This window comes from Blennius ocellaris, assembly GCF_963422515.1.
Source record: "Blennius ocellaris genome assembly, chromosome: 11".
NCBI lineage: Eukaryota > Metazoa > Chordata > Actinopteri > Blenniiformes > Blenniidae > Blennius > Blennius ocellaris.
In genome coordinates, this window is record NC_137660.1 from 13,250,634 (window position 1) to 13,271,573 (window position 20,940).

A 20,940-nucleotide genomic window follows, 5' to 3' on the forward strand; every position below is an offset into this window, starting at 1 on the left:
TGTAATGCAATTACATGAACCAAAGGTAGAAAGGAAATGGATTGCCATTGATCCCTTCAACATGCAAAACAACTGCAAAGTCTAACTTTACTAGATGAAATATGTGTACTGCATATACTGTGTAGGTACTTGTACAGCTATAATACGCTGTATAAACATGTGTAATTGTAATATGGTGTGTATACTTGTGTAAATGAAATGTGTTATGTTTTCACTTTATCTCTGAAGCTCGAGTTCAGAGTCTGATGTCTTGTGGCCTTGCTACATCTTGTATTTGATTTGTCAATAGGGTTAGGCGAAATAGTTGTTTAACTTCAGCCTAAACCTTTTCGGTCTGCGAAATTGTCAACCTATGCTTATTGTATCTTGTTGACCACTGACTGAAGAAAGAAAAAAGAAGAAAAAAGAAGAAATATGGTTCAGCTGCTGTTGTGTATTGTGTGTAAATAAACTGATGAGTACAACAGGAATTTCTTACTGCTTTTAAATAAACTAGAGGGTGTTGGTGAGTTCTTAGCAGGTAAAAATCAATGACAATAATCCAATGATCATTTACATACATTTAGCACAGCACATAGCATTGTTATGCCACAGAATAAACATTCAAACAGAGGCGTTTATATCGTTTGATTTGATGTTTGTCAATGTCACTAAGAGGATGAAGATCAAATGAAAGAGCAAACATTTCTTCCTTTTTCAAGTTTGAATGATGAAACTGCAACAGAAGTGTTAACACGTCTTCAGTTACAATTGGAAGTCACAAAAAATGTATTTGATCTGTGGAATAAAACTGGTGCATCTAAAATGTGTGTATTTAACTACGTGCAGCATATAACACCACGTACCAAAAGCCATGTTATTAGGTGATTTTTGGAAGAAATTATTTCTATGATTTGATGTTTCACCATCATTTTGAAAATAATCATCAACAACCATCAGAACATGTTACGCTCCATCAACTGTGGTCGTTTGAGATCCTCATTGGACTTGTTATCGCACCATCAGCTGCTTGCAGAAGTCACCTAATGAGGCGACAATGACAGAAGCTGTAACTGCAGAGCAAATGCCACCAGTGATGCTTTCAAACTGCATGTTAGATAAGCACCAGCAGAGGCCACTTCTAATTCAATAAGCAGCCGCGGGGGGATCTTGGAGGACCTTCTCAACTACACAGCCATACACACATGCAAATACATGCACGCTCACACATACAAACACATGCAGTTCTTTCACATGCAGATTGGGCACTTATGGGCTGTCGGCAGTGATTAATGGCAAGGAAAGATGACCTGCTAACTCCCACGGTATGACTGGGCAAAGCCTGTTTCAAAGATATGAGCCCCCACACACATACACACTCATACAACTGCTTATACATGCACTCCTGGACATGCCCCCACACACACAGTCAATCAGATAGACAGAAACACAGGAAATGGGTGTGTCTGGATTTTAAGGGTCATATACTGGTTGTAAAAGTGTCACTGTCACATCAATCTTTCCTGGTAATTGTAGTGAATTAAAAAAATACAAACAAACACAAAAACCCCTCCTAAAAACAAATAGGAAGTCGACTGCCGCATATTTATTCATATGTGTGTTCATATCTGTCCCCACTGAAAAGGCTTTTGCACATTCTGACCAGTCTTTCTTTGTTTCCTAATATGAAAACACTTGTATTCACATCTGTCTGAATCCTCTTTAAATCTCTCTATAACTCATTTTGCAAAGCTAATGAGCTTTCCACAGCCAAGCTCAAAACAAGTCAAATAGATGGAGTGAGAATTTTCCCTGATGGAGCAGATGGGCAATCGGTGGCTCAGCCTGGCAGCAACTTAACACTGTGGGACCAGCAGGAGACCGAGTCGCACTGGCATTAGAGCTGATAGTTTGGCTTTGTGGCAGGGCTGTGAGGACTCGAATGGCACTATTCAAATTTCTGTGCACATTTACCAAAATCTGCACAAACCATTTGACATCTGGTCAGTTGCAAACAGCTACTGTATTTTGCACTTATTCCACAGCTGGCAAGCAGTTATGTCTGGCTTGAGGAGTAACAGGAAATCATCAACTTGAATGATCCATCTGTGTTTGGTTTGAGTGTATCCTTCACTGTTAATGTGTTTAAAATGATTTAAACTCAACATAATATTTTGTTTCTTCTGTGTACTTCTGGCTGACAGAATTACATTGAAAAACTTCACTAGTGTCGTGAGGCAATTTAAACAATTTCTTTCCACCTTCAGTAAATACATTAAACTTGTCCATCATTCACTTCAGTGGAGCAATTGTTAATAAATCCATGTAAGTCTTTAATGCTGCCATAAATTCATACATGGCCTTCTGATGCCCACAGGAATTCATTCAAAAGCAACTGCAGTTAAAATGCATGGGTATTAATAACATGGGTTCTGCAGCATTAATGAAAACCCTACCAAGTAGCTTAATGTGCTGTAAGGGAATTAGATGATGAGATTTTACTCGAGGGAATTTATGTTTGTCGCTGCTCGCTATATAATATTTGATTTAGCAGAGGACAGTGGGTCTCATTTAAAAAGCAGAGATTAATGTTTACGATGCACATCTTTTGTCCTCCAGGCCTGCTGCGTGCATATTTGTGGTGAGTGTGTGTTTGTACTCTCACATAGATAATAGCCTTAAATTCTCCCTCTGGCGCAGACATTGCTCTCCAAATCATTTAGGGTGGTGTACATTGGGTTTCAAAGTCATTAAATGGTCATATTTCAAGCAGCAATTCTTAACACCTGTCATAAACTTACTGGAGCATTAACATGCGTTATTAAAAGCCTGTGAATGTATGGGAATCTGTCAAGAGCCAGAATAATGCTCCTGTCAACATGTTTCAAGAGAAAACCACACAATGCCTACATAAATGATACATCACAACAGTACTGACAGCCAGAGCAGGGACCTCATATGCTTTGTGTTCCTGAATGATCCCACGCAACGAGTGAGTTTGTGCGCCTGGGTTGTGCTTCTTTCACCCCTTCTTTTTAGTACCTTCCTCGGCGAGACGGGCAGACCAGTGCAGGGTCTCATGGCGCATGACAAACGGAGTCTGATCCACTATTGGCTAAAAAGGGCATCCATCTCAGCACCTGCCAATCATACTTCCATGGAGACGGGTTGGCAGCGTCTCTGGGGATGGCAGGGGTCCACCACAGTGTTGCCAGGAGGGAAGCTGTGTGTTAATATGGGTGGTGAAAGATGCCAGTGGCTAAAGGGGGGATGAGAGTGAGAGACTCTGGGAAAGAGGGGAAGAGGTTGAGCACATGGATGGAAATACTGGCATGAAAGTATACCTGGAGGTCTCCTAATGAGTGTCAAGGATGATGCACAAGTGGATGTTTACAATGACACCGATGTCTCCATGTATGCATCCAACAGAATGCGTCTGGAAAAGGCAGTGTACTCAAACTCCAAGCACCTGACAATTTGCTATCTGCATGCATACATTTGCGGAACAGTTCCTCTTTCATTTGGGCATTCATTGTATCTCACAGCGTCGATCATCCATCATCCATAAACTCCTGATGGCGAGGCCGCACACACACCCACACACGCACACCCACAAAAACACAATCTAGAGCGTAGTGTAGGAGCTGCCAGTACAGCTCTAACCAACTGAGAGCGAGTACTTTACACAAGAACATATGCTCATGCATGGGCAATTATTTAAAACACACATTTGACTAATTTAATAACTGTTAACACTTGTGTGATATTCTCCACATGTTGTATCTGTCCAAACTGCAGAGAAAATGCACATTTAGTCAATTGTCTGTGTGATCAAGAGCTACAAGCCATAGAAGCATGAATGATAAATGAAGTACAGGAACACTAGTGTAGCACATTACACCCTCCTGGACTAATGTGTCATAATTGAAATGAATGCAGTTCAGAATCAAACAAGTGTATGTTTTGTAGCCCCACCCTTGATTATAGATGCAAGTTCTGCTACTAAGTATGGTCTTGCAATCCACTTTGAAGGCAAACCCACACACACACACACAGCTATGCTCATATATTATACTGAGAATACTGTTATAGTCTTGTTTGGACACAGTGTTTTATTTTCATGGCTTTGCTATTCATTTCCATAAGGGTTGGGCTATTTGGCGTTTATATGTTGTCTTCAGTATGTGAACTGCAAACCAGCAAACTGGTGGTTTTCAATTGCCTATAAGTGTAAACGTGAGTGTTTTGACTCCCTTTGTGTTTGCATTGTGATATGTTTTAATTCTGTAGTGGGTCGACTTCAGCCCGATTCAGCCCCGGATTGGGTGAAACACGCGGAGGAGTAGATGGACAGTTAATCCTGAACTACAGTGAAAAAATAAATCCAGGTTACATTGCCCTGCCCTGACACATTTTTAAAAACTTAAAAACAAGCTTGACTTTTAGATAGTGAAAGGTTAATTTATTAAGATTTGGTAATTTAACCTGTTGTTTTTCCTCTTGTTGCTTTTTTTATCATCACCTCACCACTTTCAGTTGTTTCATTCTTACTTGTATCTAATTTTAAATGTCAATTTTCCTTTCTTTATCATATTTTCATTTTATCCCAATATTTAATGTTTAAATTTTATTTTATCTCCATTTTGATCACTTTTACCTCTTTTTATAACCATATTTCATATTGTTTGGCTGTATTCTTAAATGTTTTTCATCTCTTTTCTTTCTTTCAATTTGACCTATTTTAAATGTCTTTATTATTCATTCTTATCTCGTATTTACTGTTCTCTTGTCCTCCCATGTCTTGTCTTGTAAATATTGAATCAATTATCCTGTGAGGCACTTTCAACTACATGACTGTGCTCAAATTTGATTCAGTGAATATGGCCACCTGTTTGATAAACATTCCATTTCCTTTGAGAAATCTTTTTTTATGTTTTCTTGTCAGGCTGGAGAGCACAATGCTGGAAGGCCAAATCCATTATAATGAGATCCAAGTTAATAAACAAGGAATTCCCCCTCTTGCGTCCTCCGATGAGTTTTAAAAGTCAAGATGAGAAACAGTGACCTGATTGGACCTGGGTTTAGTCTTCAAGATCTGGACACGTATTACATAAACCATCACAACGTGGTTGCTAAAAGGCATAATAGTGGCATCGCACAGCCTGCAGAGTGCTGGTGGTGTGAGGCATGTGGAGGAGCATCCAGCAGAGGACAGCCAGTTTTGTGCCCCTCGAGAGGTTTACCACACTGGGTGGCAAAGTTCTCCTCCCCCATCCTTCTTGTCCTTGAGCTCCAATTTCCTGCTTCAACTCTCCATCCATGCATCCATCAATTCATCTGTCCATCCATCCATCAGCAGAACCTATGAGCAGCTGCCTTCTGTGGGTGTGTGTGTCACTGTCGCTTGGCAGGAACACACCACAGCTTTACCGGCAGGCGCCACGGCTAATTTGATTTTTAATTCAACACGACTCCTCAGCTAACAGTTTGAGCTGGGGATTAATTAATCTGATTTGACTCGTGCTAATTTCTTGCACCCACGTCCCTGCTCTCCACTCATCCTCGCCGCAAACAAACAAAGTGGTGAGGCTATGGTCTCGCAGGCCCTGTCCTGACACACATGTTGAGTATGAGGGATGGAGACCTGAGGCGACAGGTGAGGAGCCAGTGGAAAGCCTTGAGAGTGCATGGAATGGCGCCTATGCTGCATATGCGTGCGCGCGTGTGTGTGTGTGTGTGTGTGTGTGTGTGTGTGTGTGTGTGTGTGTGTGTGTGTGTGTGTGTGTGTGTGTGTGTGTGTGTGTGTGTGTGTGTGTGTGTGTGTGTGTGTGTGTGTGTGTGTGTTATGAAAGAGATTGGAGCCGAGCCTGGGCTGACAGAGGAGTGCTGGGAGGCAGGGAACTAATCACGGCAACAGACTGGTTCTCGTAAGGAGGGCACAACAAAGAGAAGGTCAGAAATTATTTTCACTGCCAAAATATGGGTCAGAGTGGATCTGTGTGAGCAGTTCATAGATAACTCATACATGATGTAAAAAAAAAGAAAAATCAAAATAAAACTTTTTTTTTTTTTTTAAAGTGGAACATTCCTGTTCGACTCGGAGGCTTTTAGAGGCTGGAGGGCCAGATCCAGCCAGGTCCTTAAGGGAGAGCCCAGTAGAACCACTAAGCTCGGAGTAAGAGCCAGCGCTTCCACTGTTTCTAATACAATCTGCAACCAACTTTAAAAATGAATAGACCGGAGAGTGCAGCTTGGCTGGCATGCACTTTGTAAAAGCAAAAAATAAAGAGGAGAAGAATAGGAAGACTTCTGTACAATCACTGGCTCTCAGTTTGCACACAGATACCCACACACTTTCAAGGTGCATGTGGAGGTATAGAGGAACATAAGGAGTTTTACATCACAACACAACAAAGATGAATTTCAAAGTCAGATGCCTCTGTGCTGAAATGATGCAAACCCACTAGTGCGCACAGAAATGTGTCAATCTCAACAGTCTTTGAGTCAAAGCTTTCTGTCTTTATGCTATCTTTATTTCTTTCTCATTCTCTTTGGCATGTAACCATCCCTCTCTGCATGGCAGAAAATAACATTGCTCTGCTCAAGAGAGACCACACATGGGAGCAACAGCCTACGCCTGCTGCTCTCTCCTGCAGGATAGAATAAATAGATAAAAAAAAGTAAAAAATAAAACTGCCCAATAGCTCACACACACACACACCACTTTGAAATCTCTATCACAGTGAGTCCAACTCCTTTTCCCTATTTCTGCTCTCTTAGTCACCCGATGCTTTTTTTTTTTTTAAACCATACATTCCGATGCAGAAAATACAGCAAGGCAAGGAAAATACCCAGCATGTGAATAAAATTGTGTGCACTGTCACACAAAGCAAAGGCGAGTACACAAAGGCATTCATGAAGCACACACTTGGACACAAGAAGATGCATACACATGAACATGAGCACATGAAGCATGCGTGAGCACACCTAGTGAAGCCATGGGAGTTCAAAGAAGGGACTGTGCTCTCCAAGAGAGCTGGAGTACATGCAGTGAACCAGTAAATTCACAGCAGCAGCAGCAGCACCACCTGAGACAAGACCTATGAGGTCAGGAAGTATGGTGGTCTACTTTAAATTAATAATGAATGATGTTTTATTGTTTACGGTTTGAATTCTTCAAAGGCTTTTCAATAGGGGCTCTGCACACGGAGAGAAGCTGCCTCTGACTTTGGCTGTACAATCACCAGAGCATTCCTACAGACTCTAAGAGCATGCAAATCTTTAGCCACCTGTTGGCAGCCTCCAGGCATTGTAGATTGGTGGGGGAGATCATGTTAAACAACGGGAGGGAAGGCACAGAGACTCAGCCTGGGCAAGAGGGACGGGGAAGTCCTGTGCCAGCAGAGCAGGAAGATTTACAGCGAGCCGATCCTGGTGATCTTGAGTCTGATCTGACACTGTGCTGCAGAGAACACAAATCACCTCCCATACATAACCCTGCCCATGACAACTCATTTCATCTACTGCACTAATGAATTCATCATCAGGAGGAATGTGCCTTTGGTGTATCAGCCCTGAGCAGAGAAGGAGTAATGGCATAGATAAGTCATCATTATCATTATCAGCATCATCACTGCTGCCAGCACCACCTTGCCTCTACTTTACCCGTAGTTTCGGAGCAACAGTTTGAAAGTGTGCAGCGTCCTTGACAAGAGTTGCAACAGTGAATCTGTGACAGTATTCAAGGTTATTATGAGGAAAGATATCACAGCAAATATGTCACAAATGTGCATACAATTTACGAGAATCCGCATCAATGTGTGTATGTCAATAGAATTTGAATGTGTTGGTGTATGAATGGGTAAGTTAGAAAGTGTGGAAGCTTTTATGATGGCAAGCAAGTGTATATGTGTGTGTATGAAGGAGTTTAAACGGCACAGTCAGGGAGCTGTCAGCAGAGAGCCGGGGAGCAGGCTGATCACAGGGCTGCACTGCGTTTGATGTCTCCCAGGGACTGACAGCTTTTCTCCCCATGGGAAACCCTACTCTCACCCCTTCCCTGCTCTCTACACCACCCGTCCTCTTTATCCTCCATCTTTACATACACAGTATCTCCCTCTCAGTTTTTTTTATTTTTTTTCTCTTGTCACACTGATTGGGAGGGAGGGTTAGAGGAAGTAACGCCTGTGCTCTCCTGGGACTGTTTGTGCGGCTTTAGAAAACAGAGGTTTCAAAACAAGGCTTTGTACTGGAGAAAAACACCTGTGAGTGCATTTCTATAAATACTGACATGATGAGGTGCCATCTCTCCTAGTCTGACATTCAGGCTGATATTCAATCAAGGTGGTGGCAAGAGGTTGTGGACGGCTGACCTTCAGCTTTAAGATGGATGACTGTGTGGACATCTGGATTAGAATGCATAATTGTGCATGGTAAAAAGGGACAAGGTGGAGAAATTTCAATATGCTTTTGTAGAAGTATTCACATTCGGAAATATAGAGTACTAAAGTATAAAGAAAATTATACACAATTTATTAATACACAATTTTGGCTGAGGCAGGGATGGTCTTTCACTGTAAACCTCAATCTGTCACGAATGAAAGTAGTAACGAGCCAGTTTTAAGAATGTCAGGAATGTAGGGAATAAAATGAAGGGTTCCTCGGGGTAATATAAATCTATATAAGTACAATAACGAAACACAAAAGCTCCATAACTTATGCCCCTTTGTTTTCTGCAACTTAGCTATAACGCTTTTATTTGCCACAGGCCACAAACATCTTACATGGTGCTGTTAGCACCCATTACTCCAGTTTCATGACTGTACATGGATTAACACGTGGTTTATACAAGGTCTACTACAATTTTAGAGTGGTGGCATATTTTTTTCCTGTATCTCACTGTGGCCATAGCAGGTGGTTGTTTGCATTTCCCGAGCATGCAAGTCCGGGAGCCTCTGGTTTCCCAAGTAGGAAAATTCTACTGCTGCATTTATGAAAGTCGGGTTGAAACTTTTGAGGGTGCTATATGAGGTTCCGTCATTTGTCATTTTCATGCTCCAGTTATGTCTTCGAATAACTTGATTTATGATTGACACAAAAACTAATTCCCTCATCATCAGTTGCCTCTGGTGCATGTTCATTTTGAAAGGTTGTTGTAACTAGGCAGGAAATACCATTTATGTCCTGTGGATCAGCTCAGAAGAATTATTTTAAAGTGAAAACACATTTTTCAAGTTTGGCATTCAACCAAGTTTGGCATTCAACCGATGTCTGCAGTTTGACATAGTTTTTGGTTCATAATAAAGCTGAAAGTGTTCCTGTCAATGTGAGAGCTCATTTATTTACTTTTCAGTATAGTACATTTATTTGGCATATTTTGTCACATCTGATTTGATTGCTTTTCCTCTTCCATTCAGCGATGGAAAATCAACAGAAGCAGAAGCAGAAGCAGGGATACCTGGACCAGCTGAGGGTACAGTGCAGGGGTCGGCAACCTTCAACACTCAAAGACTCATTTCGACTCGTTTCCCACTGAACAGAAGACACTGGGAGCCACAAAAGCCTTTTGACATGAATGAAGATAACACTATATATTGATTTTAACCTCTATGCTCGGCATAAGAGACTGGGGAATGGCTGATCAAAAATAAGAATAAACAAACCAGCATCTTTAAAATTAAGTAAACATTTCTAAATGAATGCAATGCAAGGGTCAGGACTCAAACCCTCCTCTCCCTGCACAGCAGGTAAGAGTCATAACCACTCGACTGCAGTGGCTCATATGTGAAACAGCTTCCTGAAAGGAATTTGTCACTCAGTTAAAGTCCAGGGTTTTTAGTACCACGAATGTGACTGGTGTGGCATTCAATGTCATTCAGTTGTTGGGTCAATACTTATTATTCAATGTTAAGTGAATAATTACCACCGTCTGTGGCAGTGAATGTGAAAAAGTGAAGGACCTTCATCAGTGTCGAAACCCCATATAGCTCAACACAAGGAGCCGCAGCAGAGGGACGAAAAAGCCACTTGCGTCTCCGGAGTAACGGGTTGCTGACCCCTGGTATAGCCCAAACCGGCAAATCACATCCTGCTTTTAGTCCTTTTAAACTTTTAACAACAATATTCCCAAAAACACCATCTACCTCTGCTCTACTTTTGCTTTATAGTTTTGGGGAGGTGAGGTGTAAAAAAAGTTGATTTGTCATCAGAATACAGCATTGCCATCTACGAGTTTGACTCGGCATAACTTTATTGAAAGAAGTCATGGTGTTAGGTCACTGAAATGTCGTAAAATGTATTTGCAATTGATCCTAAGTCCATTTCATTGAGGCCTAAAATAGACTTAAGTGCTGAATTAATTAAAAACCAACAATTGCTTTCTGCTAAATACATTGTCCCATGACTTAGCATATGTTATTTATGTTATTTACATATGTTATAGACCTAAATGTGTGTAAAGGATGATTGTAGTCATGGCGGCAGGCCCTTTCTGGCCCCTCCCCCGCAGGTCAAGGTGCAGCAGGATTTCATCTCCTGTCGAGTTGTGTGTTAGCATGAGACCATCCGTCATGGAAACGGAGTGTCGGCTGGATGTCCCCGTCACTAAGCTGTCCATTCTGTCAGACAGCCAGATCCGTCATATTGAGATGGGGACTGGTCCTTGCGAGAAGAAGCCAACCGCCCCACAAATACATACAAATATGCAAATTAACGACAAAATAAACATCACCCAGCAAACGAGCCATCCATCAATGACCAGTTTCCCAGCAGCTCAGCATTGGCAAAGCAACACCAATCAGCCACTCCGTCAGAGGGAGTGATGGAACGCTATGCTCTCATCTTTTTTTCTCTCTCCTTCTTATATCATTCACATACTGTCTTCTTTTAATCTGTCCCTATTTGCCATTTTTCATGCGTGTTTTCTCCAAGTTTTCCATCTCACTCTGCATACACACTCATTCCTTTAATCTCACACATTTTGTGAGGTACATGTTGGCATTTTTAGCCCATCCATTCCTCCCCATCGATTTTCAGAGCTCTCTTCTCTCTTCAAGTGCCTGCTAATCATAGTAATTATAAGTTAGTGGGAGACATTTAGAATGAATACTTGCTCTGTCTTTGTACTTGAATTGATAGCTATTTTCATGGAAAAACATTTCTTATGAGGGGACCAACACAAATCAAGCTCCATGTGACATTTTTTCACATCGTGGCACTGGCCTTTGGGTAGCAATACATCACATCTCTGTTGCTATGCAGCATATAATGTCAAAATGTTGTAATGATAGCGAAACCAAATTAATCAAAATGGATGTAGATAAGTCAATGTTTTTGTTATAAAATCTTTACAGATGCCAGATTGTAAGCTGTGAGTTGCCATCAGAAAACTGAAAGACCGCAATGGAAAGAAAACACTCTTAGTGGAATAAAAGTCAAACGGGGGGAAAAACATGAAGTAGTAGGAAATATCCAGCAGTTGAGTCAGTTTGGACTAGTGTAGCTTTTCTGGCAGTGTGTACAGGCATCAATTATGAGCATGTTACAATATAATGCATAACAGTTTCACTCTGAACCATGTTGCAATGGTTTCCAGTGAGTGACTGAGTTGTCAAGACTTATGAAACACAATCGACGGAAACAAAACACACACCATGGACTATTTATCCATTGCATGTGGTGGCCACATAATGCTAACTAAAAATATACTGGCCTGAGGTTGTGAGTCCAAACCTGAGAATGTGTGGTGGACTTTGTTGCCTGTTAAGAGTCAATATTTAGTAGGATAGAGTATGCGTTGGAAGCGATTAAATGATGCGGGATATCCTGAGTTATTATGGTCACACAAATGGAAAAAGGAACATTAAATCACAGTGACAATAAACACGGCCCACCAAAAACCAAGCTGTTCACCTTATACCGTCAATGTGACAAATATTAAGGGATTCCCACAAGGGTTTCTTGAGATATTGCAATCCCAAAATGGGACACATGAGGTCACATGAACCATGACCTTTAGCAAACAAAAACTAATGAGTTCATCTTTCTGTTGGGGTTGAACATCAGTGCCAAGTTTGAAGAATATCCCAGAGGAATTACCTTGTAAATGAGAATGAGATGGATACAAGTACAAACATGTCTGTGCTTTTACATCATGTGTATGCAGACAAAACATAGTGTTTCAAGCCTACAACCGTAACAGGCATAGAGGCATTGAAAGGAATCGTTGATTCTTCCTTGTTAACCTTCTTATTGCCATCCTATCACTGCTGATAGGTTTTGGACCGCCTCCTGCTCTGAGCTGTAACTCAAAGAGCATTTATGATTGAACGAAAAACTCAAAACGACCATAAATCAGAGAAATAGAGCTTTGTGCCCATAAACTAGAAAATTGCAGTGGCCATCGCCACTTCCACAGTCCAATCACAGACACACATTTGTAGCATGAGCTTCTCAGTAGTGTCAAGACACAGAGTAATATTCAAGAACTAACAGACATTTAAAGTTAAATTATCTGAGGAGCAAAAACACTCATTCTTTGGCATTTTCTATTGGGTCAGCTATAAAATCTATATAAATCCAGGCATCCTCGTGATGGGAGGGTTAAGCTGGGGTACCATGAAATAAAATTGTTGTTGCAGACTGCTTCAACCAGACACGTTTACAAGCCACTTTTAGGGTAAATTTGTGAAAACCACAGTCAATTTACACTCCATTGTCCCGTCTTTGGGTGGGCAGAACTCCTAGACAGAACACTGTTTTAAGATCCAGTTTCAATCTGCACAAGTTACAGTAGTTACAGAATCATAAAGGTCTGTGGTTTGCCCCCAGACAGTGAGTGTGGGGATCTCTTGTCTTGTGGCAGCATAGAGAGACATGGGCATGTGAATCCACAGTTCAACTTGCCGAACACACGGCATTCCTTAGACTAAATCAAATAATCCTGATTGTTTCAAAGGAAATCGGCAAATACAACAGTGAGTGGGTGCTGAAGTTTAACAAGTCAGTAAAACACATTAAGCCCACACATCAAAACATCTTTAATACAAATATAAAGAGGGAATGGGTCAAACAAACATGAAATAAAATGAAATGCTCACTTCTGTCTCTGTCCGATGGTGTTTGTGTGTGACTTTGTGTGAGGTCTTTCACAGAGACAAAAAAGAGGAAGGAGAAACATAACAAAAGGAAGTTGAAGATGGATGTTTATTTGTGTGTTGTGGGTTTATGCTCTGCACACTCCTTTTATGCATATAAAAACAATGAATATTGAAAGAAATGGCTAAGATTAACCTTTTTGGAGGCCAGCATGCAGCTGTAAGTTCTGTTTGTTTTCATGCTCCCTGCCTTATATATTCTTTCCACAAACAGTCACTTAACTTGAACTGGCATCATCCAGCAACCGTACAGGAACATGCATAGTCTAACATTGTGATCTCATTCCTCTAAAACTTTCAGTAATGTTAATCTACGAATCGCCCCCTCACTGTGTGCGCAGTGATGTTTCACACATCCACCACTACAGTTCATGTTAGTTACTCCACTGATACATCTGTCAGCCACATGTTCCCCCAGCTTGTCACCACTTCAATAACTTTACACTCCTTCATGTGTGTGTGTGTGTGTGTGTGTGTGTGTGTGTGTGTGTGTGTTTATGCATATTCCTGTCCATATGTATCTGTGTCCTCTCCATGCCTCCATCCAGGAAGATGAGAGACACGCTTTATCTCTGGTGGTCTGCACTGAAAACTGCACATAAGATTCCCAGATGGAGCCTTGTGACCCTCTTGTCCTCGCGAGTTTGTCACAACAATGTACATCAAGCAGCGTTTCACTCGATTCCTGTTTCACTACATTATCTTGAAAGGATTTTCCTCAAACACTGGTCCTTTCATGACGAGTAATGTCACCGGGTTCCCATAAGCTCAGTGATGAAGCATATTCTCTGTGGAAGGCTGAAGAGACTTCATTCCACAGATGTGTGGAAACTCGTCATACAGCTGCAAATAGGATATTGTAAATGTCTCGTAAAAATCTCATCTATTCATTAATTGTACAGACTAATGAAAAATGACAGAGAAATAAAACTGTAATTGAGAAAGAAATCCCACGTAATGTTTTATAGCTGTTATAAATCACCCCCTAGTTTATGACAGCATTGATTCTGCTTGTAGCTTGTGTACTGAAGCCCACGTTGGGACGTGAAGCAGGGGAATTACAGCAGATGGACGAAATGCACAGAGCTCTTCTGCTAAGGGCCAACAACCTCAAAGGTACCGTGAATCCTGGACAGCTTCGCTGCTCACCAGAGTACACGAGGCTTTGCAGACCTATTCAAACACATACACCATGCGGAAACTACCAGCCACTGACTAACAGAGTACGTAGCGACAGTCTTGAAACATTTCAAATAATTAGAGTGATGCAATTGTTGCTTGGATGCCTTCCCAGTATACCAAGCTGCCAAAAGTGAACAGCAGCCGTGGCCCGGGCGAAGCCAGTGTCTGAGGAACAGTAGAGTTAGTCAGGGAAAGTGAACCTGCTGGGCAGCGGCTCTGGGCCAGTGGTTCTGTTCTTTATGGGCAGACCATCACCATAAGAGAGCCTCCACTCATGCACATGAGCTCAACAGACACGCATTTCATCTGAGTCTAAAACCTCTCGATGTATCTACTAATGAGTTTCACCAAAGAAATTAATTGCCGTTTTCAGTGATGGCACCTGCAAAAGAATTATTTTTTTGTGTCAATTTTTTTAAAGATATGAAATACAAAACTGAAAGGCTTTCATTTTATCAAGAAAAAGCCAATGACATACATAAGTATTTGCAAACGAACAAGTGAGTAACAAAACAAGCCTTATATGATAAACTGCAAATATTATGTTTCTACATGAAAAAAGGTCAAATGCAATCGCAACTGAGTCCAGAACTTGAGTGCAACATGATGACTGTTGGCTGAAGCTGACTTGTGTCAGGATCTCAACTTCTCGGCTCTCCAGTATCTTTTCATCAATATCATCTGCAGTCTTTTTTTTTTTTTTTTTTCCTTCTCTTTCCCAATCTCAGCTGGCCAAATCCATGATCACACGCCTAATTCATCATGGCCTGTCACAATAAGAGCCATGAAGTGGTCTTTTTTTCTCACTCTGAAAGCGGATGCAGTTCACTGAGCTGAGTTGTGACACACTCCAGTCTCAGCATTAAGATACTGTATGGACTGTCCAAAGGATTGGTAGTGCATGAGCAATGAGCTGCTTCTCTTGAAAAAGGAGTAATACTTACCAAAACCAAAGGCAGCTGGAGCGGGGATTGGAGCCGACTGAACTGGTGTGGAGGTGTAGAGGCCAGTCACCAGCAGACCATCAAAAGAAACACTGGTAGAGATGGTTACTGAAGACAGAGGGAGAGGGAAAAGTCAATTGTTATTGCAAGAAATACCTCAAAGAAATGCATAATACAATGAAATGTTTACTGTCGTAGCATACAAACAAAAAGCATAAAAATACATATTTGTACTCTTGTACATTAATGATCTAAGTAATTTCATTAATCCACCAGAGACCGGATGGTCAGTAAACGGTGCATTGGTTACTGGAGACTTAAAGAAGATAGCACCTGATTTGGGCATGATGTGTGTTTTAGTGATATATTTAGCATGGAAGAGAGTAAAGCTTAACAGGAACACAAGTTAACTGTAACCTGCCTGACCCACTGCCCTGGAGACGGTTTTCAGGGTTACAAGAACAATGAGCAGGGCGTTTAGGTGTTAAGAAAATAAAATGTAAAGGGCACACTAATTGGGATGCCAGTTAAGAGTGAGAAAAGTGCACAAGTGTGCACAACCTGATATCAAACCCACGTGTGAATACACAAACACAGCACTACAGTTCATGCAGGCACAATGGGGGCTCAAAACCCTTCTGAACTTATTAAATACGAAGGGTAACATGTCATCACCTTGCCAACTGTTTCACAGGCAGCAGTCCCAGAATGTAATCTACCTCATCCTCAACAAATCAAACTGCTTTAATCAAAGTCTGCCCATATTGACAACCTTATTAGGGGAGACTGATGACCTAATTGGATGTAACCCAGAGAGCTTTGCAAAGCTTTTCCTCATCTAAGGTCACTGTGAGCAGCAGCCGCAGATCTGAAACCTGCCAAAGGGTATTATCCTGCTCAACATACAGCTGAAAGTATCCAGCAGCAAGTTAAATATTGATCCACCCAGTAAACAACAGTTCTGAGTGACGGGACCACAGAGTCGGCAGCATCACTGGAGGAAAAGAGCTCAGACCCTGGACTGCTTCCAGCCAGACATATCGGAGCACAGGGGATTCGTCTGTGGCCCAAAGCAGAACACACTTTCCCCACAAAGCAGTTTTGTACATTGAGGAATACAATCCATCGTTGCCTCCCGGCCCTGGAGTATCCCCTTCCTCTATGGGGGAAAAGAACATGAATAGAAGAAGATACCCAGAAGGTAGCTGTGCGTTGATAAGAATAGCATCATGTCAGTTTGGGTATATTTGGGGCATTCAGTCTTTTCGACACTGTATGTTTTATTCTTGGAATCCAGGCAGAGGAGACTCCTGTGTGGCCTCGTCTGCCTGTCTGACTATGTGGCTCCAGTAACATGTCCACACACAAGGCACTTGGTATCTGAATGTGTGTGTGTGTTCTCCATGTGTCTGTCTGTATTGGATGTGCTACACCTCTGACTACACAGCACACTTCAGCCCATTTATTCCCTCTCTGTCACACCTGCTTATCAAAGCCTCAATAATTCATCCCACAACTCTTTGTGTCCAGATATATCTGTGTCCGTCCCAGTGTCACAACCAAATGCTGTAATTTGCATGCAGTCTGCTTCGCGGAGTTCAACCTTTCTAGTTTCTGTTTCTTTTTATAGTTTTTTAGTTGTTTTTATTTCTTTCAGTCATCCAGTCAATGGACAGATGGACATACACATTAATCAAAGAATAACTGAGCAAGTGATGTCCCAACCACAACTTTTGAGTGCCGGTTGATCCCGATGCTTTTGATCCATCACAAAAACATCTTTGTAATATTGACCTGCAACTGATTTTATGATATACAAAAATAATTGTCCTTATTTATTCCACAATTGTTTGTCCACTCCTAGATTTTCTGTTTCATAGGCTCTGCTGGAGATCTGCGAAACTGGCTGAGAAGTCACAAAATCAATTGAGTGCACAGAGATGCTCAGCAGTGACATGGGGCAAACATTGGACATCCGGATATCTGTAGTGAAACTAATAACGGTCATGTCTTGTTTTAAATAATATTTGCATACTTTCTTAGGTAGTAAGTGTGAAATATAATGTTGAGACAGAAAATGTAAAAACTTCACAGTCATGTGATTCCAGATATGGAGTGCTATACAGAGCGTTGAAAGATTCTCTCCATGATTACTGAACACAGGATGAACATCACTACTCTTGTAGATTACTATGCTTTCAATGTAGTCATTCACATCACTCACAGAAGTAAGAGAGTCTTATTGGCTCAAATTTGGGGCTTATCCATGGCATTCTGTATGCTAAATACAGCATGTATGAACTAACTGTAAACAAACCATACATGCTTGTTTACTATTTCCTATGTCTTATCAAATTGGTTGTATTGAACAAACCTCTGAGGCTTCCACCTTGTGAAACACCGGTATTGCAGGCATTGTAATTGGCCAATGAACCCTTTTTGCGTTCTACTTTGAAATATTTCCACACTGCTGCAACGTTCGTCACCGTGTTGCTGGAGCGGCAACGGTGGGGGTTTTCTATGGCTGTTCATGGCATGCTGCAAGTGGCGATCAGTTTACAGCAGATATCATGAAAAAATAATAATAATAATACAAAATGGCTGAACTGATTTCTCCAATTTGCTGATAGATAATCAATTTGAAAAAAAAAAAAAAAAAGCTAAAATCATGACGAACCAGTACTACAAAGTCAGTCAGGACATGCATAAATAAGTGAAAATGCAGCATTATATCTAAATATTAGACAATCAATGTGTGAGCCAGCCATACACACATGCACAAAATTAGATCATCAAAAATCTACAATGGTTAAAAAAAAAACATTACAAATATGAATAACTTCTTTCTTTATTGTGTCAGCTACGAGCACTGTCAGATTCTATTAGTATGTACAGCATGCACAAAAGCTGTATTGTGAGAAAGAAAGATAATTTGCTTGGCAACAGATGCAATATCGTATTCAATCCATGTTGCTAGGTGAATGTCTAACACCGCAAAATCCACAGAAAGCAGTGAAATGGGTCTCATTCAACCTTGCAATTTCCATGTTCTTACTGTGCATACATGTACTATTTTTGCTCCCCAGAATGCATTGCCTATTCAACAAAGCCATTGCACTGTGTGGCGAGACATTATATCAGTGTTTACATTATGCTGTATTGATCCAAGGCCGTGGCATGATGCTGTATTTAATGGAGTAATGGACTGAGTTTAATGCACTCAGCTGGAATGGGCTTTACCAGCCTTTATTTACAAAGAAAAATCATTTCTACTCTACCCCTGAATTGTATCAGCAAAGTTACACACACTGCATTACGTTCCACAGGCATGTCCATACATGCTACACCATTATGAGAAAAAGCTTTTTTGTTTCTGTCTGTATCCACTAGGCCGCTTCTCTCTTGAGCCATCGCTGACATCTTTTTTTGTACTTCATTCCTATGTGAGAAGACATGGTTTTGTCGCTCGCAGCGTCACACCCACCTTTTGTTTGAAGCTGAGGTAGGGTGGAGTACAAGTCCGGGGTATGCAAAACTAGAGGGCACGATACAATCATAAACTAAGAACAGGAAAGGAGGAGAATGGAGAGAAGCGTGGTAGCACAGTGGCCCACATTGGAGCAGCGTTACCTGATCAATACAAATTCAAGATCTAAATTATTTAGACAAGGCTCCAACAGCCCTCGCATCAGACAGATGAGCCAATCAGAATAGAGGAGATCAGATCAAATCCAATCACCTGTGGGGGGATGCGTACACACACGCACACGCACACACACACACACACACACACACACACACACACACACACACACACACACACACACACACACACACACACACACACACACACCAAAAGGAAGGCCTTTGATGGGAGCCTTTAACATTCTTGTCCATACTTCATTTTTGAGCACTGTTCACTTGGTTAAGGGGGATGCGGAGCCACAAGGCAGGAATGAGAGTGAAATCTATCATGATCAATCTCATTCTACACACTGGAAGGTTCTGTGTTAGTGGGCATGTGTTTGCACAGGGATAAATCTCACACCGGTGTACTTTTTGTGGCCAAATAAGCAAGTGTCTGTCGAGTGCTGCTCCGTCTAACTATTTGGCTTTCCCTTGTCAATAGACTTCACCTCGGATTTTACAAAGAAACAGTATACTCAATAAAAGAACAAGAAAATTATTTGAAATGATGCGTGCACTAACTTTGTCAGCTTTGGCATGAGGTTTGTACTTGAACCTGGAGCAATTGATGACAATAAAAGTTCCACTAGCAACAATTAATGTCTGCATCATCAAAACAGCCGAATGGGAGGGAAAAAAAGCTGAACAAGCCTTTACATGTATATGTCAGTGCGGCACCATATGTGCTAAGTTTTAGTTGCTTTTATGTTATGAATGTCTATAGGAGGGAGCTTTGAGAAAACAGCGATGAGGTCAAGATTCAGCAGATCAGTATGCAAATGAACACGCATAAACCACACGTGGAAGCACGCCTTCATGTATCCAACTTCAAAAACCACACACTGCCTGCTAGTTGTCCAAACAGTGGTCTGGCAAAAACCCTCATTACACTATATGCATAGCACTCACACCCCCATACGGATGCTCCTGCTTTATACTTGAACACACCACAGAGCACATCTCTTGGCCCTAAGCCAGCATGTAATATTGATGATGCGATGTGGTATGCCTCATTATAGACACACACAACCGTGCTACTACTCAACTATTGATGGGCCTGGGGCTTTCTTCACTTCTCAAGATCCACCAGGAGTAATGTTAGGGCACGGAGCAGGAGCGCACCACACAAGGCAACAAAATACGCTTTCACAAACACAATATCGACTTTGTTGACAAGTCTCTTGGTATTCAAGCAGACAAGGGCACACACACACACACACACACACACACACACACACACACACACACACACACACACACACACACACACACACACACACACACACACACACACACACACACACACACACACACAATGGAGGACTTCGTTTCTACAACAATTAATTCCTCAAAAACAAGATTGCACGATTTCACTATTAAAAAAAACCAAACATTTCCCACAATTTATTCATGTGCCTGTTTTGTCAAACCAACTTTTGGCTCATTAGTTGGATTAATATTTCAGTTAGTATTACCCCTGACCTTGTGCAGCCACCTGACTATTGAAAACAACAGACTTCAATATTTCTTGATATTCTCAATTCTGTAAAAACATTTTCTAGAGGGGAATAACACAATTCTGGGGGGAGACCGTGAATAGGTGTTTACATTTTTACAAGGTACTAGATTATATTTTTACAGTCGTCCCAAAGAAGAACAGTTGTTACTGTTAGAAAGGAGTGCACCTGTACTTTACAACTGGCTTTGTGGGTTTTTTATCTTGTTGTGTCGTGCCAACAGTGTGCAACACCTTTTACAGTAATGGCAGGTGGCTTTAACCAAGTCCTTGAGCAAATAAATAGGGGTCTGTTAAGTAGTTTATAACACCAAATGCTCATTCTGGAAGCTTTACAATAATGATATTTCTTCGTCTATGCTAGGTCAGCAAATCATTATAGGTCCCAGACAAATTGCTCCCAGTGGTGTCATAAAAGCAACGGTAATGCCTCCCTATGGTGCAGCAAAGCATGGGCCATACTGTGGTTGGCAATGCT

At 41.4% G+C, this 20,940-nt stretch overlaps 1 protein-coding gene across 1 annotated transcript in view; it reads right to left on the bottom strand.

Annotated features, from left to right (window-relative positions):
• Positions 1-20,940, bottom strand: part of reln (reelin) — a 103,106-nt gene that overhangs the window by 63,438 nt on the left and 18,728 nt on the right. The window contains exon 2 of the mRNA XM_080505483.1: positions 15,260-15,367. Within this exon, the coding sequence (XP_080361609.1) occupies positions 15,260-15,367 (108 nt within the window). The remainder of the gene's footprint in view (positions 1-15,259; positions 15,368-20,940) is intronic.